The 26,836-nt window shown below is 38.5% G+C and overlaps 1 protein-coding gene across 1 annotated transcript in view; it reads left to right on the top strand.

Moving 5' to 3' along the window:
• RSU1 (Ras suppressor protein 1) overlaps nt 1-26,836 on the top strand; it is a 100,907-nt gene that overhangs the window by 29,121 nt on the left and 44,950 nt on the right. The window contains exon 8 of the mRNA XM_063413054.1: nt 10,822-10,954. Coding sequence (XP_063269124.1) covers nt 10,822-10,954 — 133 coding nt within the window. The remainder of the gene's footprint in view (nt 1-10,821; nt 10,955-26,836) is intronic.

Below are 26,836 nucleotides of genomic sequence, written 5' to 3'. Positions count from 1 at the left end.
CTCAAGATCCTCATTTATGATCAGTTGCCATAATTTCTGTAGTGATCTATGCCATGGATAATGCTAGAAGCATCTCAAATTTTTAAAACATTCTGTATATTACCACAGAAGATTACACTGAAGTCTAGATTTGTAAGTTGTGCAACTTGCAGGCACAAGTACTGTGAAAAACAATGTTCTGCTTGTTTATTAAACATCTAGGCACACATGTAAGGAGTGGAACACCAGTCTAGGGTTTGGAAGGCTTCTCTGAGATCACGGAACAGGCAAGAGTGAATCTCTGCAGCCCTGTTTTCCTTTTAGTAAACCAGGGCAGTTTAGAGCAGCACCTCACTGCAGATAATTTTAAAGTCTGCCAGTGAGCGGTGGCATGAGAGGGTTACAACCTGCTGCATGGACTGTTAATGCCATAGTCACCATCTGAGGGAGAATGAACTTTGCTGTCCGAGTTCTCCCTCCTAAATTTTTAAAATTGAATTATAATGTACTCAGAACTATCCAAATACTTTTTGGTGTGCATGTCAGATAAATAGCTTTTCAGTGAGCTGGTCTTATTTGCATTAATTGGAGCTGCTGCTGTTCCATTAAAAGTAAACAGTCTTTTCTCTCTCATTATCACTTTCATAATTAAAGGTGCTGAAGGCTTTTGACTGGCTTAGTTCAGGCTCTAGTGGACAATAGTGAGTCATTGGATGTTCATTTGCCACGGAGACTGAATGCTGAGAAGGATATATGTGTTAAATTAAACTGTTTTTTAAAGGTAATGTAAATAAGTGCAGAAGAAGGAATGAAGAATAGGGTATGAAAAAGGCCACAGACAGGCCTTGGGGTTGCAGCTTTGGAGTGGAGATACCAATATTTACAACACCCTACAGTCAGCCTGTCATGTCACCCGATGTGCTGGGGGAGATCACTGTTATCCTCTGTTGTGTGTAGCAAAGAATACCTTCTGCTAATTTAAGAAAAATATTCCTGCCCAGGAGGAAATGAGAGGACTGAAAGAGTGCACTGGTCCCTGGGTGAGGTGCTTTTCTGTAAATACAGTACATGTGAGTGATGAATATAGGAAATGGCCAGGAGTAGGTAGGTGGAATTTGCAGCTTGTTGTTATTTGTCTCTCAAAACTCCATTCATGAGAAATGGTGGTGGGCAGTCATATATAAACTTTAAAGAGGCGCTGGCATTTTTTTCCCTAGCATTTAAAAGGTTATGTGCTGCATTGCGAGACAAATAAATCATGATTCACTGCAACAACAGAGTTGCAGTCAGTTATATAAATTGCCAAGGAGGTGCTAAATCTGTCTCTTCGTGTGTTCTGACCATTTAACAATGAGAACGGATTGCAAAGAAAGTGGACTAGAAACAAGAACCATATAACATGATAGATGCAATTAGTCACATCAGCGATGGTCTTTTAAGTTCATTGTTTGTTCATCTGGGTGGACCCATATGTACCACAAAAAAGATTTTCTCAGGAGAATCAGGAGTGTAAGAGTGTGCAGAGTGCTCACAAAGATGTAGCTAAATATCCATCCAGAGAATGTAACTAGCTTATCTGTATGTTTGCATTTTTGATGTGAAGACAAATGATTTGATTTTTAAAACCCAGATTCTAGTGTTGCCTGTGTGCACTGCCCTGCTGCTAACACGTGTGCACACACGTAGTTCGGTCACATTTATGCATATGGAAGAACAGTGATTTTTCTAAGAATACATTCCCAATTACTGTCCTCCTTTTTCAAAATTTAATTTGGCATCAATGGCTAATAAGTTGCTGTTTAATACTCTTCTAGTTTATCAAATAATTTCCTCAGGTAAAGAGAAACACTTTTCTCTTTATAACTCAAAATTATAAAGTTAGTACATACTGGAAAAGTGGAAAATTCAAGCCTTGTAAAAAAAAATCTTGATGAGGTAAGTAACCATGTTGCTTTTTAAGGAGCATGAAACATTTTGTAAATTTAATTTGTATATCAGAATAACCAAGTAATTCTTCCAAAAATTTTTGGTTTTGAACAGCTAAATTAGCTTCTGTGCATAAAGGATTTGCTTTAAATACAAAGTTCAAGGAATTGAGCCAAAAGCCTCAATGTTTCCATCACAGGAAGACCCTTTAAAGTTTAGGCTTTTGAAATGACTCTAGAATTTGTGAATTAATATTATATTACACAAAGTAATAGCTGCAGTTGTTTGTTCAAGTAAATATTAATCAAATTAGCCATTTACTCAGGTAATTATAACAGACATGTGCAAACAGAAGAATCACTTACTTTACAAAAGATATCTCTTTTCCAGATGTTGGAAACTTTCCATTAGTTGACGTAAATGACAAACTTTTCTTATTTCAGTATAAACTGTCACTGCACTCTGCCTGTGTCACACCACAGTGCTGCTCTCCTCTGAAGTACAGGTCATTCTTTGGTGCTTGTTGGAAGCCTGTACACTGGGACTCTTTGGACAACAGTTCTGAGCACTGGACCTTACAATTTCAAAAAAAGACGTATTTCTAATTTTGGAACTAAGGTAAAGGTGAATAAACAAAATAACTTGTTTTCTGGGACTGCTGATGTAGCAGTTTTCAGTCAAGAAACAATATAAAACATGTATGTAACAAGATAGGTTATAGAGAGATTATTTATATAGAAAATCTTCTCTGAAAATCTGTGCATATTCTAATTACGTTTCTCACTTTAAGTAAAAAAAAAAATCTAAAACCACTACACCCTACACCCCACCACTTGTTATGTAGTTTAGAAACCAGGCTGAACGCAAAGTACTTGATGAACACTGCTGTAATTCTTGCCAAACTTTCCAAGATTCAGATTTGATCTTGCATTAGTTTTTAAAATATGCAAGTTTTACATTTGCTTCTCAGATGACTACAGTGTGTGTGTGGCTTTTCCTCATGTTGACTGTGCTCTGATTATAAGTACCATCAACATAATAATGATGTTTCTGTCAGCAGATACTTCATCTGTTGTGTCAGAGCTTTAGTAGGTAAGAGTACTGTAATTAGAGCCAATCTGAGCAAATGTTGCATTTGTTGTTATATTTGGTTCATTTTGTGCGTTTCATAGTACTTAAAAGTGGTTTCGCTCTTCTGAGTACTTGGCAACCTGTGTTTGAATGGAACTTGCAAAGGTTTGGGGCAAAAGCAATACAGTGGGTCTTTTTTGAAGCCATTTTTTAAAATTAACTAGATTTTGGTCTGATAAGGGACCCTTCAAAGAGAGAATGCTCTGTTGAATTCCCAAGTAATTGAGAATCTCAGGGGAGTTTCTGATGTTGGAAAGAATGTGCAATATATTCCAAAATAAATTGGGATGCTGATCCTCTAAGCCTGTAATACTTCCTGTGCCATTAAAGTGTCTTTGATGTTAAACTACTTTGACATCACGTTAATTTCCTTTGTTCCAAAACCCATCTGCTGCGTAGTGTGTTTCTTGGATTTCTTCACTGGGAACACTTAGCGGTGACTCTTGGTCTGCCCCCTGGGATCCCAGTCAGCACTGGACATTTGTTACACAGAGCAGTGAAGGAAATGGTATTTCCAGCACAACATGTCACCTTTCAAAGAAAGAAGTCAGTGAAACTTAGCAGGACTTGTAGGTCTTCTAGTCAATGGTCTTGTTCTTACGTGAGGAGTGTGGGAGAAATTAATTTAATCAAGTTGTAAGTAATAAATAAATAGTTCTAGAAATTATTTTAAAAATACATATTGCAAGTACATTTTGAAGCAATTTTTTGGATTTTTGTTAAAATGCTCGCTCTTCTGCCTTTCCTCTTAGCTACCAAGACAATGGCACTGGCTGGGCTGGTTGTCCTGGTATCTGAGAGCTGTGTGTGGTGGAGTTCAGTTGCTGAAACAGCCTGATTTGTCATGTGGCCGTATAACGCATTAGCAGAGTGTTGCTAGGTGAGGAGTACCCAGTGTGCTGCATTGAATAAGTTCCTGTTTCATGGCTTTCATGTGTGAATGTTATTATTATTTACTCTTTCTCCTAGCTGTCCTGGTAAGGTCTGTTTTGCTGTGTATTGTGATATTAAAAGTTTCCAGGGCTCCCCCCTTGTTCCCAGAGAGCTAACCTCTCCTCCTGTCACCTAAATATGGAAGTATGAATTTGTCCAGGCAGGTTAGAGCTGTAATCTGTCTGTATTTGTAACCTGGAGTGTGGTTTAAGGTTTTAGTTCAGTTTCATCCATCGTCTTCTCTTTCCCAGGATTCATCTTCAGTCCTGACACATTCCGAAGTGTCAGACTTTCGGTATACTTTGGTATAAAGATTCTGGCTGACCTTTGCTTCGATGCTGGAATTTTGTATAAACATCTCAGCACCACATTTACTTTGTTTTAAACTCTGCTATGAAACATGCTAGAGGGTAAAGTTCTCCTCCCATGCAATTGCAATAGCTGTAGCTGAGGCGATACCAGTTTGCCCTGTAACGCTTCACATTTACTTCAGGGGTAAAGAATTCAAGATTTAGTTGGTCTGCTTTTACTTATTTCAGCTACATTCCTCTTACTAAGAGTTGAAGCAAATGGAGTAGCTACTATGGGATCATAGTATAATCAGACTAACCTATCAAAGTAAAGAGTGAGAGAAGACTTGGCTGCTGATCCTCACTCACTTCATGAGAAGAAGGCACAGGTGATCTTTATCCTTGGTAAATGGGCAGAGGGAGCAGCAGTGTTTTAGAACTAAGTTACTTTAGTTCAGCACAGAGGTGTGAGGGGTGCCCTGGAGTATCTCATTTATTTGCATGTACTGATCTTATTTCTTGTTATCTGAGGCTTGAACCTTTTCCCATATTATGTGGAACCACCACAAAGGCTATTTCAGAGTTCTCTGAAGTGCTGGTGACTTGAAGTGATACTGTTAGACCTTCTCCAGTATGAGAGTGTAGGGGTGAGAGGGCAGAAGTGTTGCTGGGATTGATCTTGTGGAGGCATTGCAGTCTAGGTTTAGATTTACTAAACTTAGTTGTTCTCTCTTAGTGCATAGGAGCTCATCAGTAAGCAAATCTGTATTTTTGACATATGCTATGGAAATGTAGATTAGTTTATCATACTGAATATTTCCGTGAATATTTCTGGTTTCAAAGAGATTGAGTCATGTTGCACTTAGGTGCAAGAAGACTTTGCTCTTTGTTGTCTTACTGCTCCTGTATAAATACTGTTTAAATCTACTGTCTTCTGTTACTAATCCCTCAAAAGTGCTATGTCTTCAAAGCAGACATACTTGTTTATAGGAGCGATACGAGTCACTGGTGCTTGGCCTTACATGTGCTTAAGATTGGGCTAAAAATCATTGGCTTTTGATAACACTTCGTGGCATAGAAATGTGTATATGTGTTCAGTATTTTACATAAGTATTAAGATATCATTCACAATTAATTGCTTTGGTATACTTTTTATGACATAATAGTCATTATATTTCTTCCACCCCCCACACTTAAAGCAATCTCTCTCTCTACTGAGACAAAGCAAATGCCAGAAAAGTAATAAAAATTATAAGCCCTCTAGTGTAAAGCAAATCTAAAACAAGCCAGGACAGACATATTTTTACGTACAACCTAAGTTTAAATTTAGTGCAGTGGATTGATCCCTTACTTAGCATTTAATAAAACAGGATTCAAAGGTATTTATATCTAAATAAATTACTAAAACTAATTTTGTTCCTCCTGTTTTATGTATGACAGAGAATAAGACCTTTGTGTTGTAAAGGGAAAGAACGTTTGAATTGCAGTCTTAAGAGGAATTGTTAAAAGGGATGTGTTACAGCTTGAGGACTCTCCTTGAGGTCAGTGAAGCAGAGTGTAAGCTGGGAGGTGAGTCAGAGCATCAACAGGACACAGATGTGAAATTCAACAGGATACAGGTTAAAAACTGTATCCATTGATTTTAATGGAGCTCCACTGGGGATGAATTTAAACCATTACAAAGAAGCCTTGATCTGGCATTTTACAGCTAGGATCATGTTTCTTATGCTGAATGCCAATGTTCAGTTCTCAAATGTCAGGGTTGTTTAATTACTTAATTTCACCTTTTAATTTTTGAAAGTATTTAAAGTGTTGCCGGGGGGCATTCAAGTGAAAAAGACAAGCCAGGCTGGTGCTCATTGTGTTTCCTTTTGAATGTATGTACACTAGTTATACCTTACTATACTTACAGTATACATCCCTTGGGTAAATATTAAACACTTTGTATATCATACATCACAAGAGGATACATATACAGCTACAGTATATCTGTATATCATAAGAGTTGTATATCTGTATATCATAAGAGCTGTGTATGTAAGGGGTGCTTGCAGACTAGATCTAATGGAGAGGAGTAGCCTGGGAGGTCTGAAGGCACCCTTGGCCAAAGTGATGGGTAGTACTATTACTGGCTCTGACACTCTGCAAACACATCTGTGGGAGGCAGCATTTGATTTTCTATTATGAGCTCTCTTCTGACCTTTGGAGGCATTTCAGCAAAACATGAATGTTCACACAAACCACTTTTTATTTCAACAGCACTGCAGGAAAATAACAAGAAACATTAATGATCATGTTTTAGCTGCAGTGCAGGATAGAGCCATGGAGACAGGAAAGTGCAGCTGCCTTCTTATCCTTTAAATGTCTCTCAGGATGAGATATGCCCATGGTCATATGAGGTGGCCCTTCTGCCACCTATGGCTGTAGACACTCTGAGTTTAGGAAGCGATAAATGTTATTTTTTGTTAATGGAAGACCTAAGTTAGAACATATTAAAATTTAAAATATGCACACTTTTATTTTGTACTTGAGCTTTCAAGAGTTTTGGTGTAGGTCTATTTACTGTAGCTCCCAGGTGGCAGCTAACAAGAGATTTGGGCAGTGGACAGTTTTCAGGTCTGCACAACTTAGTAGCTGGGCATTAGGAGCTATTTGGTTTTGAGGTGGGGTAAATGGAGTTAAATCACAGGGATACAATCAAACTTAAGGGTTTAGTATCATCTTCAGATACAATGACTGCTGAGACAGAAATAAAACTGCCAAGATCAGGCATTTCTAAGACCACACGGATGACTCCTCTTAGAAGGCTTTTTGGTCATTCTGTGCAGGTCATCCACAGCAGTCAGCTGTTAGATCTCTGCTCTTTGCTTTTCCAGATTCTGTTCTCTTTTCATTGTCCACTTGCTGGTAGCAGCAGTGTCCACTTTGCGTCTTTGTACTTGGAAATCTGTATTTACTCAAGATAGAGTAAAAAAGTATCCGTTGGACTTAAAAGGTTCTTTAAGCATGTTAAACATGGATTCTGGGATGTATATTTTTGATGATTTATTAGAATAATTTTAGAAGCACTAAAAAATAATTTGAATAACATTTCTGTGCCCTAGGAAAGGGACTGTGCTGACTAGCCTTGAGGATGGCCTGTTCCTCCTCGCTTACCAGAGGCATACAACTGTGATGCCTTTTGGTGGAGCTGATCTCCTTCAGAGTGACAAAATAGCAAGAACATTACGTCTATAATGAAGAAATACAATTTTAGTGAAACGATTATGCCAAATCACAGAAATGATAAATATTTTTAATAGGTAGATGTGCATGGAAGGAATGAAACAGCAATGACCAATGCAGTCTCCTATCCTAATATATTTTGTGATTGAATCTTCAGTGCTGGAGTGTTACTGGAGGTCATTCTGTATTTTGCTTACGAAAAGTATCTGAGGGATTTGATGTGATCGAACAGCATATAAATTTCCAAAAGCACTGAGGACAGTGTTCAGCTGATGCTGCTGTTAGACAATATCCTTGAAGGCACATCTGCTGTGCCTTTTTCCCTGGCTCTAGTGCTGCAGGGGTGGAATAACAGCATTTTCTAACATGGTGCTGCCATAAAAAAATCACCTAGGCAGGGAGACTTTTGGGTTTGGGAGATGGGGGACTAGTGAGGTGTCTGGTCGCTCAGCACTCCTGCGGTGAGCCTGGTGCCACAGCCAATGCTTCAGGCAAGTGTGGTCATCTCTTCCACACTGCTGGATTTGTCTTGTGCACTGAACAGAAGGGTCTGTGCAGTGCTCCTGTATGTTTGGCACATGCTATTCCTGAGATGTTACTTAGACTTAGTCCTTGAGCTTGGGACTCCTGGATGTCCTGCAGCCAGAGTAGAATTAGGTAGGTATGCCCTTGATTCATGGATTTTTTAGCTGTAAGCACAGAAAGGACACCAGGATCTGTCCCCAAGCACTGTATGGTGATGCAGGAGAGAAACACTTCCCTTCTGTCTCGCTTTTAATTATGTGCCTTCTCTGTGCTCAGATGGCTTGCCTTGTGTCAGGAGGGTTAGACTCCATTTCTTATTTAGTTTTGGCGAGGTGGGACACTCTCCCTGTAACTTCTTATCGTGCTTATTTTTCTGCCTATTTCTGTCCTTCATTTCCAGATGGAAATTTTGGTATCTAACAGGGAGGTTTTTAAAGCACTGATTGCCCTGTCCTTCCTGTCTTCTGTAGGGCAGCCCTCCTTCACTCACCTGTGAGAACCTGGTGCTTGCCATGAGGATAGACAAGTTGTTCCTTTTCGCAGTACCACACTTGATTAAATTCTTCACTTAAAATCCCTAGGCTCTCACTCCAGCTCTAGGTGGCCAGTGGGATGGGCTGCCAGGCCAGCTGCTGCTGGCAGGGCTCCCAGAAGGACGTCCTGGGCAGGGAGGGGTGGATTTTGGTGTGGATACTGCATTTTTGTGTGCCCTAGTTTCCTCTGTAATTAGATTAATTAGGACCTCTGCTTCCCTCTGAAGGTGAAAAGAAATATTTGTACCTGCCTCCAGTGTGTTTTGGGAAAAAAGAGAAGACAGAGGAAAATAAACAAAACTTACATTGGCAAGGGGGCCTACAGGTTATTCTGCTTGAGCAGTCTTGATTTTGCTATAAGATTCCTTTGGCTGTAGTAGAGTAGTAATTATTACAATTAATTACATTTAAATGGGCCATGTGGTATTTGAAATGGAAGCAGGCACACTGTTCTGTGGGAATGGAAACGTGCAGCAGCCTTCCCTGGATGGTGAATTTTGGACACAGCTTGCGACAAGAGGATTCAGCTGAGGCCCCAAATACAGAGATTTTGGGCACATGTGACATATTCCTAAAAGGAGCATTAAACTTGGCCTGTGATGGGACCAAGCTTGCCTCCCCAAATTTAACTGGTTTTATTTGTAGTACACAGATTGATCGTTTTACCTTGATACCCCACCTACAGAGTGCATGCAGTGTTGGTAGTTTCAGAGAGCAGCATATAGGATTTTTTGTAGGTAGTAAAATGGGGAATCCAATTTGCAATTGCAAAGCAAGCCCCTGAGTGATACATGATGTTCCCAGCGGCCCTGGTCAGAGGGTTAGGGCTAATCGCCGCTCTGGCCGACTTCCCCAGCAGCTTCGGCATGAGATCTGGATGGCGAGAGCGCCAGCCCGTGCCTCCAGCCAGCACAGCTTTAGACACACTGCCTTCTAGCTTATTAGGTCCTCTTTGTCACAGTAGTTAATCCTTTTTCCTGATCCTTGTTAGAACAGGGCTGCCGAGTCCCTTAATAAAGCAGGCGAGGTGCACTGAAGCGTGCGGCGGCGGCGGCTGCCGCCTGACTGACGGCTGTGGGGGATGCTCCTGCTGCTGCGGGCTCAGACCAGCCTGCCACAGACAGCTGGCAGATGAGCTTGTTAAGGTAACAGCGACTCTGTGATAGGCTGGTATGAGATGCTTGGCGTCTTTTCACACCGTGTAATGGCCCGTCTTTAATCGTGTTAACCCCTTTTACAGAATACGCCAAGGATTAGCTGTCGTGTGGAATGTGTAGCCAAAGTGAGCAGTGAGCACAGGGCTTGCAGCAGCTCCCCGTGCCTGCACTTGCACAGCCCCTTTCCTTTTGGAAAGTTGTGGTGTCAGGCTGATTTCAGATCTCACCAGCAGCTTGACTCAGTCAGTCTTTAAAACACTGTAAATATTTTTTGTCTTGCTCCCCACAGTTAAAGATTGTTTTATCTTATTGTGGTTTAGATATTGTTGATTTATGGGGGAAGGGTAAAGGGTCTCTTCATTGTAAAATTCACAAAAATAAACTGAAAATGTGCCACAGATTTCTTCATTTATGGAACACAAGAAAATATTTCAATGGCTAGACTGTCTTGGAATTCAGCCCTTTGTATCCATAGTCATGAGGAGTTTCAGTGGAGCGTGTGCTGTTTTTGGTCTTGGGTGGCAAACTTCTACAAAATGAACAAAAAAACCCCAAGCTAGCCCATGATAAATCTCTTACATCTTCTGTCACCAGAACAGGTAAAACTGCCATGTTACAAGAATGGTACTGTCTGTCTGCTTTTGTGAGTGTGTGTCACTCTAACCACTGATCACAGGGGATCCTGGTGCAGACAACATGCTAGGCACTGGGAATGCAAAAAGCCCCTGGAACAGGGATCGAGGAATGCTTTGCAATGCCGAGCTTCAGCAGAGCAGACTTCTACCAGAGAATCATTCTCCTTTCATGCTTGCAGATCCTAGTGGAGATAGTGAGCAGCTGCATTATCAAGTTAGACTTAAAACTAATTTAATAAATAAGTGGACAGAGTTCAACCCTGCTTTGCAGTGTGTAGCAGCGCTGAAACAGAGGGGAACTGCATCCATCATGGTGGGAACTACTGTGTCCTTCTACTCCTCTTTGCTAAGACTGAAATATTTGCTTTTATTATGGTTGCACTCTCTGAAACGAATAAAAGGTTTTTATGTTCACAACAAGGTATTCCTTTCAAATTTTTCATGTTTCAAATATTTTTCATGTGATGTTTTGTTCAATCTCTTCCAGGTAATTTGGATTTGACTGGTCAAAAACAAGTCTTCAAAGCAGAGAACAATCCCTGGGTTACCCCTATTGCTGATCAGTTCCAGCTGGGAGTATCTCATGTTTTTGAATACATTCGTTCAGAAACATATAAATAGTAAGTATTACATTATACATTGTAGCTGTGTTATTTGGTTTTTTTCCCTGTAGTGTGTTGGGCAAAGTGTTACCAGGTACACACATCATTCAGGACAAATATGCAAGCCTGTACATTTATATAAAGGAATTTTGCCAAGGAGAAGGTAACTCTCATGTAGACAAGTTAGGAAAGCACAAAGACTGTTTGATACTGTCCTGCATTTTTTGTTTATTTCTAAGAGTTGTTATGTAACATGAGAGATGTAAAAGAACAAACATTACAATCCTTTTGAGAAGTACTAATTTTCAGTATATTTGGTATGGCTTTATAGATTGAAATAGTATTTGTTAATGTTTTTGGATGCAGGTTATTATGTTTTGAGAGATACTCAAGACTTCAAATCTGGTTTTATCTGGACTAATTTACAAAAGTCTACGACCATAGTAATTCAAATACAAGTACTAGTGCTTTCTTCAGTAGTGTAAATGTGCATGCTGGGTTTCTCCATTTTATGTACAAAAATCTCTTCCATGTACAAATGCTGACCATTGGTTTAGGAAATAATCTTTAATCATTCACTTAATTGTAATAGTTTTTTTAAGTAAAGATCTCCATGTTATTCTTTAGATGGGAAGTTATTTTTCAGTGTCTAGCAACAATCTTGATGCTGTCTCCCTAGGAGCAGTGGGTGGTACGACAACAGTACAACCTGGATTGGAAAGTTAGTTTTTGCATTTTGCCTTTATTTTAAAACTGTATTTTAATAATTCAGAAGCATTTCTGGCAAATGTTTATATGGTTGCTGTCTGAACAAAATTACCAGAGAAGGGTATTCACAAGTGACAGTTGTGGGATTCCAATTAAGTAACTGAATTGCAAATCTCTATGTGAAACTAAATGACCCTACAATGGCTTTTGTAGGCTATTGTTCTTCATTTACAGAATTTTAAATGAAAAGAATCGCAGATGGGAGAGTGGTGGCAAGAATTGCTTGTCTCAGAAGGGTGCTGATATTTATGCTATAATTTGTGTTCTCAAGACAGATTTATTCATAGATTTAAGTAGGCTGCAACACCCTTCTTGCAGTAGTACTCTGTACTACAGACTGCTGTAGGGAAGCAGCTGCCTGTCTCCTTGGACCACCCCTCCCCACTGTTCATGGTGTACCTGCCTCTCAGTTTCTTGACAATGTTTTGTAATTTTGTTTTATACTGTCAATTTGATATTTCTGTTTGCTGAGCAGTGTAGGTTAGGGACCCTCATGCATTGCTCTCAAGGAGCACTTTAGGCATCATGAAGACAGCAAAATTTTAAGGAATGAAGTGAGGTTTGGGAATTTGACCTGTATTCAGTTTGTGGAGAAGGAAGTGGGAGGGAAAGCTATTATTATGTACCTATAATTTGAAAAAAAATTTAAAATGTGTAACTGGGTATACTAAACTACTCTGGGAACTTTCCTTGTGTAATCAAAACTGATGAGAAGGTTTTGTAATTCATCAGTTACCTCAGCTGTTTTTCTTTGTTCTAAGTTAGCCATATTGTGTTTGTTGTCTTACTCTTTGCTAGGTGTAGCATTGTCTTACTGGCTAATGGGCCAATTTTGATTTTGTTCACAATAAATAACTGAAACCTGTATAGTTAATAGTGTAAGCAGAATCAGACTCTGGTCATTAATGAGAAAAATCAAAATCAAATAATCTTTTTGTGGCTCTTTCATGGTTTCCACTTTGATCTTAGAAGCTTATTACATTAATGTGTCATCATTTTCAATGTTTAGTGATGGAAACAGAATGCATGGAGATGTTAATAATTAGGTGTCAATTTTAGATTTTCAGCATATGACCATTTTATATTTAAATCATTAATTTAAAATATCAGTAAATTTGTTAGAAAACCAGTAGTAGCTTTGTTTGAGTCTTTATTTTTCATGTTCCCCCTGCTAAAAAGAAAGTTAATGGATTTTCCTACTGAAAAAGATTTTTTTTTTAATTTCCTGTTTCCCCTAAATATGTGATGGAGAATTACTGGGATGCCATATACTAAAGACGTTTCTCTGTTTGCATTTGGTTTTAAGAGTTAAAACTCAAAAACAGTGGCATGGTCTAGGTAACAGGTCTGGTAGCATTGTTGTGCACAAAAGCAGAGAAGCTGTACACTCAGAAGAAATCAAAACTTTTTTCATGGTGGAATTTTGATCTTTTCCTGCTAATGGCTATACAGCTTCTTCAACTGTCTTTTTCTTTCAGAGCCTCTGAACAGGTAGTGTGTCTTTTTTTCTATTGAGCAAATCACAATGTTGATATGTGAATTTACAATTTTTCCCTGTGGGTATCTAAATAAGAAAAGTTCTTGAGTTTTTGTGTGTTTTATTGCTTATTCTGCCAAAATACAAAGAAATTTTCAACACTTGATAGATCCAGACATCTTTTACTGTGAGGCAAAGCAGTACAGTTAAATGAATGATTGGATAGCATGCTGCTTAGCTAACCTCACTTACAACACTGAGAAGATAGAGCACACATCAGCAGCTGACCATCAGACCAGTAAGTTTGCTTTCAGGTACTGGAAGATGTAGCCTCTCCTAAACCAGAGCTATGCATCTGTATGGCAGATGAATTCTGAACTCAAGAGACAGACATTTGTTTCCCTATGCCCATTGTTTTTGCTAGCTGATTGGAAATACAGGCTTTTCTTTTTTTTCAAGTTTCATGTTGTCTAGACTAGCTGAGACAAATTTCAGGGGCTCACCAAGTTACATTTTCACTAAGGGGTTTATGCTAATACGTTTTATTTTCTGTTTGAAATGGCTAGAACTTTGTTTTCTCAGTTTCTGTTAACTTAGCCAGAAAGCAATAACTCAGTAAGTCCTGGCAATGCACTCACTTGCAGTCATGTAAATATAACCTTGAGATATCTGCTGATAACTGGCACAAGCCATCACTGCAGTCAGTGTCAGGGATCTCCATTCAGATTCTGGGACATTGAGCTGCTTTTGGGAAGCAGCTACAAAATAGATCACAAACCCCTTCTTTCCTTTGTGAAATGTACAGGCTGTTTCAAGCATATTTAGTGAAAAATTACATCCCATTTTTAGCCTTGTCTTGGGATATTCATGCTCTAGTGATTAATTGATAAGTAGGGATGACACTCATGAGGGATGATTATGTCTAAAGATAAAATGTCATTTGTCTTGCATACTTTTACATTTCCACACTCCTGTTTTACATGGTAATCACGCACCAAGTATAAAACTGGAATTGCACTTTACTTCGGAAGCATGTTAACCAGTGAGACCCTCAGATCAGCTCTTCTTACTTTGTAGCTTTTTTCATTTCCTTTAATTTCCTTACCTTTCATGAAAAATGGTGCCTGGTAATTTTTTTCAACCCTAATTTTTCAAGGAAGACTTGGGCTGACAAAAAGATGGGCCATATATTGTGCTGGGAAATGTGTGTGGAGGGGCTCTTAATTCTTAGCAGGAAATTCAGCAGCTCTTGGCACTTAGCTAGCTTTTGTTGGCTAAAATACGCCCACTGTACATATCATCTTGTGACAGCATCGTTTGGAAATAGGTCAGTTTGCCAAGTATATAATGATTCTTAATCTCTCACTGCTGTGTAACTTTCTGAAACTTTAGTAAGCTGAATTTTGGCTTTGATTCTATATATACTCAAGAGCTGCCATTAAACTCTCCGTCTGATGTCACAATAGTGTTGAAAAGCAGTTGAAGAACTTCCTTAAACAGTGAAGGATAATGGCAACCTTGTCTCCTCAAAGGACTTAACTAAATGTTTTATTTTTTATTCATGCCTTTAGTCAACTTTCAGAGTGACCTTTATGTTGTAAGCATATTCTCAGAGGATCTTCTCTGTCTAGGATACTGACAAAGAGATGATGTATTGTGTGATTTAGTGGTCACAATGTACTTAGGTAAGTGCAGACAGACTTAAATTTTTGAAAGAAAACAAGGAATTAAGTTCCTATGAAGAACAAAATTCTATGATGTTGCTTAGGATTTATGTAAGATAATTAGTGATTTGATTAAGATGAGATAAAACTGAGATGTGCAATTGGTACCAGTGGGTGGGTTTGGTTGCTGGCATTTAAAGTTAGTCCAGAAAGCTGCTCTTTGGGTACATTTCTGGGATTATTCATGTGCTCTTGATCCGTCTTTAAGTGGAATCTGTTCTTTGCTTGTTTGTAACAGAAAGATTGATTCTGTTTGATTGATTTTGATTTTATCACAGCAGAGTCTATTACAGACATCAACGCCTGATAGTGTCATGCCAGCTAAAACAAAAGAAATTGTTGGGTCCTGAATGCATTTTTAAACTGCCTCTAAACACCTTTCTAACAATCACCTTTTAACAGTTGATCTAATGATTATCATTTCCCTGTTTGATCTCCATATTCCAGTGATGCAGATTTGTGATAGAACAGTCACACCATTTTTAAATCTCTAGAAAGCAGATTTTCCCCACGAGGCAGTCAGCTTGGAGTCAAGAGGCTCAACAAGATGTTTTGTGAAAGGAAGTAAGTTGCACTTTTCCCATGTACATCAGGAGAGGTAGTAGAGAAGCAAGCCTTTTTCAAGACTGACGCATGAACTCTTAGCAGAGGAAATGGTTTGACAAATGTGGTGCTGAGCATATATCTCTTGGCAGCATTGGAATGTAGGTTTCCTGGGCAGGGTGATCTGTGCTAAGCATTCTAACTGAAAACCCCATTTCATCAGCAGTGACAATGTGGAAAAATCCATTCTTGATTCAGCCCTCTGTGTAGAGACAATCTCTCCAGCTTCTTGGGAATGAGTTGTTGCACTGAACCGCACTATTATGCAGCAGCAGCTTCCAGGGCAACAGACACAGGTCGTGAAGGAACAGATTCCTCTTCTAGGTTACATTAATAAAGAGTATTTCAGGATTTAACAACTCAAGGAGACTGGCAAGATACTCAGAGTAGTGCACTAGAATACAACTAGTATCTTGTGATACATAACTGGTGGTCTTATTCCACAGTTGTTAAGCCTGTTTAAGTTAAGGTAAGCCATGCCTGGTTGGTGCTGTCCAATGATATAAAGATGATAATCAGTAAAACACCTATTAAGGAGTGGAAAAGAGTTCAAACAAGTAAAAAATCCATATGCTGGTTCTTGGGAAGCATATTGTGAAACTGGGAATTGCCAGCAATTGATATGGAGGGATCATCAGGTTGAACTGATATGAAGGGAGATAGTCCTGAAATGGTGTTAATTGTGCATCACAGTCTAGGACCTCCAAGAATCCTATTTTTCTATGCTAGCACAAAAAGCAGGAGTATTTAAACTATGTTTGCTGATGGTGCAAAGCTAGCAGCATAGAAAAGAATCAGCATACCACACAGTTAAGAGTTAGCAAGCAAAGAGGAAGGCTTGGGTGTATTAGTTACAGGCAAGCCACCGGTGTGATATGCTGGAGTGAGAGGGAGAGAAAGATAAGCACAATCCCCAGAGCTTGGCTAAAAGAGGGGAAATTTTCCAGTAGAGAAAAGGAAATATTTTGCAGTGGTGGTCATTATGTTCATGAAAGATGAATTCAGGCAGGAACAGGCAAAGTGTGGAATATAATAGGATAGTGAAATGAATGAAGAAGGAAGAGGAAATTTAAAAGGTATTTGATTTATTTAGCAAAGTCAAACCTAATAACAGAGGTCATGGCTGTCATTGGAAGGGAGAGGGGGAGGAAGAAAAACTTCATTTAAGGCATAAAAAAATGGTGGATTTAGGAACAAATATAAATAAGCTGGTCAGGTGCATATTTGAAGGAAGGTCTCTAATTATTAAGGGAGCAAGGTAATAAATAACCTTCTGATGGAAATAGTCTTCCAACAGAGGGAGTGAAGGCCAAAGTCTTGTTTCAGTGAGCACTGATCAGTTGGGCAGGAGTACATGACATGATTACCTGTGGCAGAGGAGTGTGTGTGATGCAGGCAGACATTGCATTCACATCTCCTGATATTGGAGTGAAAAATTCCGATGACATCCCCATATATTTTAAGATAACTGCACAGTTCCACTGACATTAAACTAAAGGAGGCAAGGCTCAATTTTATGTTAATATGAAGAAGAAAAATTATGCATATTTCTCCATCTAATAACCTGTTTAAATAAACATATATGGCAGTTTTTTGCAGTAGTTTATAATTACTAAAAATTTTTCAAAACAGGAATTGTTATTATAGAAGTTATATATTCATTAGGAAAAAATCATTTAGGGTTATGAATATCCTACTAACATTTTTTTTGCACTTAGGCTGTAAAGAAAGCTAGAGAGATGATTTTCTTTGGCTATCTCTAAGTAAAATTAAATAGTCTGATCTTGTGATGGTACCAAAAAGAATTGGGCACAGTTGATTTCAGGTGTAATTTCAAACGGTTAATATTCTGTACTTCTTGAGGGAATAAAGGTCGTATAGAAGAACACAGACCAGTTGCTTGAAACATCATAGAATCGATTCAGCAGAGCTCAGTCAGACACCTTAGCTGTTTGTATGGTCTGCAGAAGTCAGTAAAGATTTAAAAAACTCGGGTAGTGTGAATCTACCATGCTTTGCTAAAAAAGACAGACCACAATAAATGCCATTTACCTTCTTTATTTTTCTTTGCTTTTGTCTCTAGTGTTCTTTGGTAGTTTGTGGATGTAGTGGTTTAACTTCAGACAGTAATTTAGAAGCATGCAGCTGTTCACTCCTTCCCCTACACCCATGGGATGGAGAGGAGAATCAGGAAATGAAAAAGCTTGTGTTGAGATGAGAGTAATTCAATAATTGAAAAAAAGTACATATAATAATACTACTGATATTAAAATATAATAATAATGGTAATGAAAAAAGAGAAGAATGAACCCCAACAGGTGTTGCACAATACAATTGCTCACTACCCACTGACCAAGGCGAAGCCCATCCCTGAGCAGCAGTCAGCCCCTCCTGGCCAACTCCTCCCAGTTTCTACACTGGGTATGATGTTCTGTGGTGTGGAATATCCCTTTAGCCAGTTTGGTCAGCTGTCCCAGCTGTGTTCCCCTGCCTTCCCCAGGTTCTTGTGCAGCTCCTCCCTTTCAGAGCATGAGACACTGAAAAGTCCTTGGCTCAGTGCAAGCACGACTCAGCAACAACCAAAACATCAGAGTGTTATCAACATTGTTCTCATCCTGCATCCAAAACCCTGCACTGTACCAGGTACCAGGGAGAAAATTAACTGTACCCCAGACAAAACCAGGGTAACGGGATAGAAGGTTTTGTGCATTAGTTTTCTCTTAGATGCAGCTCTACAAATATACTTCTAGAACCAGTATTCTCACTGTTCCTAGAGGGATTGCTCATGTTCATACACTCATAGGATGCACCATAAGTGAGTATTTCTTTTCCCTTCTCATTTGCACTCTGTGATTGTCCTAGACCTGTACAAGAAACAAGGTGGTGTTGTGTGTCCAACATTCTGGAGCTCACTTAAAACATTTCAGTGACGTTTTGGCCTGGCATCTTTACCATTTGACCCCTGACATGGAAGTAACATCTGTGCCAGTGGTAGCTGTGACCTCATTTATTTTAGCATGATTTCAAAGACTGGGTAAAAGGAGTGGAAAAAAGATGACCTCAGTGGTCGACGTTAGGTGGGAGTCTCTGAGATGCCACATCTTCTGTGAAGACAAACTCATGACAAATTAAGCTTCTCTCAAAGGATGGCAAGAAGCAAAATCCATCATAGCTGAGAAGTAAACAAGTGTTAATAGTCCTGATTCATACATTTTGATCACGTACCAGTAAAAAAATTTAAATTTACCAATAAAAATGTATTATCAACCTGATGTGGAGAAATATAAAAATGTCATTTACGTTGGTTCTGTTGTATTGAAGACATGGTACTGTATATTTTATATGAAAATGTTGATTTGTATTCCAACCACATGTTGTATTTATTGGCTGTATTTTAAAAATTGATAAATATATTAGTACATTATTTCCAACAGAGAAAATAGATGACTCAGAGTCCTGACATCTTAGACAACATTTACATGCAAATCTGTAACTCTTCCCTAAAGGAGAGCTAACTGGAACCCATGTCGAAAGATAAACAATAAAAACACTATGCCTGTATATTTTTGTTTATATATTGCCAAGATGGATATGTAATAAAACCAAAGCTATCAGTGATGTATCTGACAGATATAGATACTGCACATATAAATATTGGTGTAACTACTGATACTGCCGTTGCCTTTGATATGAACTTTATATAAAGTTTATAGTATTATGCAGTAATCCATTTACCGTGTCAGGGATGATAACCCAGGGTTTATGTCACTGGGGCAGATGTCTGGAGCTATGTTAGAAGTAAAATTGGAATGAAGTGAGTTAAATGCAGAAGCTGAGGACTTGATGAAACCAAAGCTAGGGAAACAGTAGTAGAGTACGTGATTTGAGTAGGGAAACAACACAAAATTGCATCAAACTATAGGGCAAGGCAAGACTGGTAGCTGAGTTAAAAATCAGTGGTAATTATGATAAATCCAAAATGAGTAACAAGTAGAGGTGTACAAAAGAAACTGGTATGCAACAAGGTCAAGGATCTAGCCTAGAGAACAGATTTTTAGACCCCCAGAAGCTTAGGGTCTAAGCAGGCAAGCAAAGAGTGAGATGTGCAGCTGCAGGTAAGTGGCACCTTGGGCAGGAAAAATGATAGAGGAAATGGAAACAAGTTTCTGCAGTGGGAAAGAGGGCAAATCCAAAGTGGTATCTATCTTGTTAGGCCTTTAGTCATTGGAGAGACTGCTTTTAACTATTGGATTATGATAAATCTTGGAAACTGAATCGGCCCTTTCTGAACTATGATAGATTGTTAATAATGACGAGGGAAGGAAAGTCATGTTCTGTTATGCTTCTGTTCAGTGCAAGCTGGGTGATAATTTAGGGAAGATGAGTTATTTCTCAGTCCCTCAAGTAAGATGCCTGACCAACATTTTTTTGTGAGAAATGGTTTTAAACATCCAAGCTTCTGTACCTGCACCCAGAAGGTTTCAAAGACTTGACTGACAGAGTCTGGACTCACCACAGTTCTGTTCTAATTAAATTGCTGTGTCAGTGAAAGACCCAAAAAGTGACAGAAGTACTAGTGTCTTTCCAGCATCAGGGAAGGTGAATAGACCAAATTGGGTTATTATGAACTAGTTTACTCTGAGTTTAGTTTTGGGTTAAATAATGAGAAAGAGACATGGGATTCTATTAGAGATAATATAAAGAAAGTAACCGTAATATGAATGATATTAATACACTTTAAAGTATGACTATAATACACTTCAAAGTATGACTATGATTTAGAGAACTTTTCCTTAAAGAAATATTAAATATTATAAGTATTATAAATTTGATTGGTCTAGGCAACTCTTTAACCATAGAATTTTGTGAGGCATTTAGCTTGTACAGTTACACAACATTGTTATTAGAAAATGAGCACTGCATAATTTCAATAAAAAACTTAAGAAGAATTATCAACTCCCTGATAGGTCTTGGGAGACAATTACCAAAGAGAATGTTTCTGGTGAGCTCCACAGAGATCTGACCTGGAGTCATTAAATGTTCTCCTCAGGTATTTGGAAGCAAATACACAGTTGTTTTTGATGACCTGGAAGTTGATGAAAGATAACAGTAAAGATGTAGGCTGTCCTGGGTAATTTAATGAACTGTGCCTGTACACAGTGTATTTTAAAGCAGCTCAAAGAAGAATTATATATCTCTGAATAAGATATGCAAGATATACCACATGATGTGGTTAGCATTACAGGAGGAGGTAAAAACAACTGAATACTTCTTTCCACAATGTAGTCAGCACTGAAAAACATTTCAAGAGACACAGTATAACCAAGGTGCACTGTCAGCTCACAGTTCAGTGCTACAGCTGAAAGGTTTGAATTCAGCGGTGTGTGAATACCCAGCTGATGTGGTAAGTAGTAAATTCTTATTCCCATACTCACTAATCTGACATCAGCTGGGGCTGATGCTGAATTCATTCTGGTGTCAGTACTTTTAAAGGGGTGTTAAAAATGTGTTTAAGTACAGACACCTCAATTATTTGAGATCAGAAGTCAAGCAGATAAGGAAAGGAAAGCAAGGTACAACTTGGTAGGGCAAGCTTCCAGGGAAAATAACATATTCATTTTTCTTTTATTGCCCTCCAGTTGCCTCAGGATACATTCTGGGAAAATGTGTTTTAGGGCAACATCTCGGTGTGAAGGTTATTGCATGATCCATGATGGATTTTAAGACACTGTGTGTAGTATCCAAAGGTGATGATCTATTGCCTGATTTTAGACTTTACCAGAACTGTCACAGTTTTACAGCCTTGTGTCCAATAGTGTGTTCTGCTGCTCTGACTGCTGTGGCCATGGTGAGTCCATCATCTCCAATGGATTCAAGGGGTTTTCCCTACATTTCTGGAGGGTGTTGTTGCTAAGCAAAGGCAGGGTGTCCAAAATACTTGCAATTCAGAAATTCAGCTGATACTCTCCGAGAGTAACCCACCTAATCTTGTTTGGGTTTTGGTTTTGATTTTGTTTGACTGCTTGCTTGCTTTTTTTGTTTCTGGGGGTTTTTTTTTGTTTGTTTGAGGTTTTTGTTTGGTTTTTTGTTGTTGTTTTGGGTGTTTTGGTTTGGTTTGGGGGTTTTTTGTCTGTTGGAGAGGATATTACAGGGAACAGAATTTGGACTTCACAGTAGCCAAAAAATAATAGAGCATTTTAAAGAAAATCCTTGAAACAGCAAGAGGACGAAGAATAGATTGGAAATGGCAGGCAGAACAATACTAGCTGAGGGCTAATGTAGAAAATACCAGTTTTCCACATTTTAAGGGGTTTCTGGTAAAGTGATGCAGTTAACAGTAAATAGTAGTCTCTTAACCCTTTGTACTCTCCAAAATTCAGTTGATTTGCTTTCTTGTTTTCTTCTTCAGATTGGTTCTTTATAACCAAACAAGAAGAGTTACTGCACACATTTGCTGGTTTTATTTGAGAAATAAATTAAAAAGTGGCGCTTTTATAATCAAGCAGATCTGTCTGCAATTTCTATTCTCTATGCAGTCATATCTGTTTTATTGCATACTAGTTTTTATTGAACTCCAGTTTCTTTTGTCAGTTTCACATTATTTCAGGGTTTTGTGTGATCTTTGGTGATATTTTTACTCTTCTGGTGCAGGCTATCAGCTAGATGGAGAGGCATCCCTAATCTTATGATTGAATTTATCTACCATTTATCCAGTGGAAGGCTGGGGTTGGAATTGTTATGGTGTAATTGGCAGAATTTGCAGAATTTGTAGCCACTTGTAATACAAGCTCTGATAAACTTCTTAAAAGCCATTATTTTATTTTAGCAGGTATCACTGTCATCCTGTTTATATGCACTTTTACAGCCCCTTATGCCTAAAACACAGTGCTGAAAATGGTTATGATCAGATTTCACTTTAAATTCTTAAGGTGAATTTAAGCAAATCTGTCACTAAAATTAACAACTTTCTTGAAAAGTATAAGCTGAAAAGCAAGAACTTCTGCTATATATGACAGGATTTCTCAGTCCTGCATTTCAATGCTTTCCTTTTGACCAAACAAGAAATACCCTATGTCAAATTTAGGTCCTGTATAGGCAACACCTTTTGATTACAGCTTTGCAATGCCTTTTTTTGATTCTGTTCTGTACCCAACCATTTTAATTATTGAAATCAAAATTCTGATATACTGAAAATCAATATCAAATGTGCCAGGAAAAAAATACTCTGTATTTTTTCTTCTTTATTACACTTGATTGGAAGAAGAAATTGTAGTCTAAAGTGAAGTGTGCAGGAGCATAAATGCTAAATAGAATTACGTAGTATACTGACCATCTCGTTTGCTCTGGCTTCCCAAAAGCAATAATAATAAATGCAGGAATATTATCCCTCTTCATAGTTCTGCCACATGTTTTAAGAAGTTTTCTCCAGTGCTGAATGTAAACAGTAACATTTGTTTCGCTGAATGTGAAACAGTGATTCCCTAAATCCTTTTGAATATCTGTAGAAATTTCTGATCAGGTAGGTTTTCAATCCTACAAAGATCCATCTTGCACCAAATTGCTGTCACAGGATGGTAAATATCTGCAGAAGTAAATGGAACAAATCAAATACCCAGTGCTGTAAGTGTGGTTCCTCTTGGCAGGAAGAGTTTATACTTGATCTCTGTTCACATGTTTACCCAGATTGCTACCTCTGACCTGCTTCAGTGGCCAATTTTGTGGTACTTTCTGCACATTAAATGTTTTGGGAGTTACCCAAGATAAGAGCAAGATCCAGAATTCTTCAAGGATGCATTGCAAGAACCTGCTTACCTACAAAGAAGAAAGATCACAGTTTTAGAATATGATTTAGTCATGAATATATGTGTGTCACTTTTGATTCTTAGTGTAAAAGAGATTCTGCTTTAAAAAGCTGCAACTCTTAGAACATGGGTTCTAGGCACCTTTCAACTGGATATCATTTCCAAGCTAAATTCCAAATGTGAGTTTTGGGTATTGGGATGTTCTGCCTCCTGTTCATTTCTCCAGAATTCAGATTTACACTATTGTTGGCTTTTAAAAAAGAAAAAGTATGCAAGGAATGACAGTGATGATCCGGAATATAAATTATATCAAGCAAATTGATGCAAGATAAAATTACCAAATCAACCTTTTTTAGTCTATATTTTATGGAATATCTAATCTATGTTTGGCAGTAATTTACTCTTGCCCATGAATTTCTTGACAGTTTCGATTCTTTGGTCTTATTAATCAAAGTAGTCAGCACCAGAGCAATTTTTATGAGACTCACTAGTCATAAAAAATTTATTATCAGATAAATCAAAGAAACAACTAGCATCTTAATACAGTGAACAAAGTGGCATGTAAAAGATCATTCAAGACTACATGCATTTGACACTTGTGTATTGCATTTACTGCTAGTCAGAGGTCCTGCTTGCATTTTCATTAAAATGCTCATGACCATGACACAATTGCTACTTTTAGTGCAGGATTTTTCTTCTTCTTTGTATATGTATGTAAGAAGTACATTGTTATATATATATGCCTGTGTGTATGTATATACATACATATGTATCTGTGTGAGTCAAGCAATTACAAGAAAAAAGAGTCGCTTTAGGTTGTCCCTATAGTGAACTGAACACCTCAAGGACCAAGACAGCTCAGCAAATAACTAATCCATGCTCCTGAGGCCCGCAGGGGAAGGGCTGGGCCCTCGGGCACCGCTGTTGCTGATGCCAGGCTCCTGTGTGCCCCAGCTGGTGCTGGCTCTCATGTGACCAGGCAGCAAGGGTGTTCAGGGGCTGATACAGCAGGACACTTTTTGGCAGTTTTAGTCTGAATTACCTCCTTGAACTCAGTGCCTGACAGCCAGCACTAGCCCAGAGAGCAGCAGTGGAGCCACAGCAGAGGTGGCCCAGCTGAAGCAGGTTTGAGCTCCAGGCTTACATCAGCCCCTCAGCCATGTGTCTAAAGGCATGAGGAGGAGAACCTGAGTCTGCTTCATACACCGATGAAGCAAACCTCCTATGAAGAGAATACAAGTGCTTTCAAGAACTAAAAATTACCCCACCCAGTATCAGTAAGCTAATTGGAAGTCTGGTTTTTTCTTGTGTTCAGAAAACAGGGGAGGGAGAAAGTTCTGACAGCCTGTCTTTCACATGAATCTGGTGATGCTGAAAATATGCAAGTCTCATTAATAGAATTCTTGTAGGTAGCTTTCATATGTTTTCTATAATAAAAAATAACTGAAGGGAGATTGAATTCATTCTGTGTTAATAACCAGAAAGGATGTTTCTGGATTGCTACCAAGTCATGCAGAACTGTGACAATACAGAAGAAACCTTACTGTTCCCTATTCCACTCAATGCATGCTTTTCCAGGAGAAACATATTTAACTTCAGTATTATGTTTTTCTGTGTTTGTGGTCTAAGTATGACTGAAAATAAGGCTGCCTGTGGGATGAGCTGCTTACAGAAATGCTATTGTCTTGTAGCCTCCAATGTTTGCCCATCTGGTCTGATTCCAGTTTAAGTGAGTTATGGCTGAAAATGGTTATTGTGGGTTGTTCGCTTTGGTGTGTATGTAAGGTATAAGGGAACTAGATACAGTTCTCTTACTTCTCTTCTAGATACAGCTTTAAAGGTGTGGTGCTTTTAAAACGTACTGAAAATATCCAGTAGTCAATGCTAAAATCTGACTGCAGCTGCACATTTTCTTTAGCTTTCTTTGCTGGCCTACTTACAGTTTAATCTGTGTGAATCTTTCTTGAAGAGTAGATTTTTATCTTCTTTTTTTTTCTTGGGACAAATCTATGAGACACAGAATTTCTAAGCTTTGTAGTTGTCATTAACATGTCAAAATAACTAACCTCTGTGTACTTTTTATGTGGCTGCTACTCAGTAGTATTTGCATTCAGAGTAGAAAGGACTAATCTTCTCTGGTCTTGATTCTAAGGCAGACTGGGGTTTGGACTGGTCCATGTTTGGGACAGCTTTTTGGTAAAATACATAAAACTACAGTTAAAAGAACTGTTAAATTCTGTGGATTAAAGGCTGTGATTTGGATAGCAGCTAAGGAGGCTTGCTTGAAATACTTAAGTAGTTCAGAGTACTCCTAGAATAAATTTGGAAGTGTCTGCTGGATGATTAGTGAAGTGGGCATTTGAGTTTCAAGTCTTTCTATAAATTGGAGAGGTATCTAGAAGCTTACAAGTTATAAGATAGAATCCCAGTTCCGTGTCTGTCACAGGTCTCACGTGTAGCTTTAGTAACTTCACAAAGATCTCAAAACACACTGTCTTCACCTTAGGGCCATAACTCCAAAAAACTGTACCAGTAGACAAAGGCGTACATGGATTTTGCAGTGGAGAATTGGCAGGTGAGATGGCTGATAAGAAATCAGTCAGTGGCAGACCAGTGTTGGAGCACACAGTTCTGGTTGTTCCCCTCACTGGGAACTTCATTCCACTGCAAAATCTACCCAGCCAGGGCTTTGTTTTCCACAACTTCACCAGGATTTTCTTGAGTGCCTTAGACAGGACATAAAGATCTACTCTTCAGCATAAAGGCATGAAGATCTACTCTTCAGCACACAGAGGTCAAGTAGAGTTTAGGTCCAAGGTCCCAGAGCCCCTTCCATAGGACTTAGCACTGATGGATGGAAAGAGTCAAGAGCTGCTCTAATCACTAATGTGGAGAGCTTGAGGGACAGATGATGTTTTTGTTTTCATGAGGTTGCCTCTTACACCTTGCATTTTTATTGAAAGCTGTTGAGGGTGAATTCTGTTTGGTGCATTTGGATACTTGCTCTACCTGACCTGGTGCATCTGAGGTGGCCTCTGGTGTGATACTCTTTTTATAACTAGGAGAGGAGGTTCAAAAACAGTTTTACACACTGGTACATAAAAATTATGCTATATTGCTACAGATTTCCTCACTGAGCCATTTTGCTTTTTTTGGTTTTGTTTTTTAATTAGTAATATTGACTCCTTTTTCTTTGTTTGTTGGTTGATTTTAATTTGCAGTTTCACTCTGGGAATTGAAACAAAATAGTTTCTTTCTGCAGGTGAAATTCTAGCAAATTCAGTCTGGCATTTCACAATTCAGGTTTTGATTAATTTGTTTACTTTTTGCTTCAGTTTTGAGATGATTCTGTAGATGCATGCTATAATGAGATTTTAATCTCTTTCAGATAAGTTGATTTTTTTTCTGCTTTCGTCTTAAGTACAGTCCTGTTCACATGATGAGATACTACCAACTAGATTGCCCTAAAGATTCAGGTGTGCCTGTGATCAAAATCTGGTTGCTAATGGTGTATTAATTTCAAGTG

This window comes from Prinia subflava, chromosome 1 (assembly GCF_021018805.1).
Source record: "Prinia subflava isolate CZ2003 ecotype Zambia chromosome 1, Cam_Psub_1.2, whole genome shotgun sequence".
NCBI lineage: Eukaryota > Metazoa > Chordata > Aves > Passeriformes > Cisticolidae > Prinia > Prinia subflava.
This window is presented reverse-complemented; position numbering and strand designations above follow the sequence as displayed.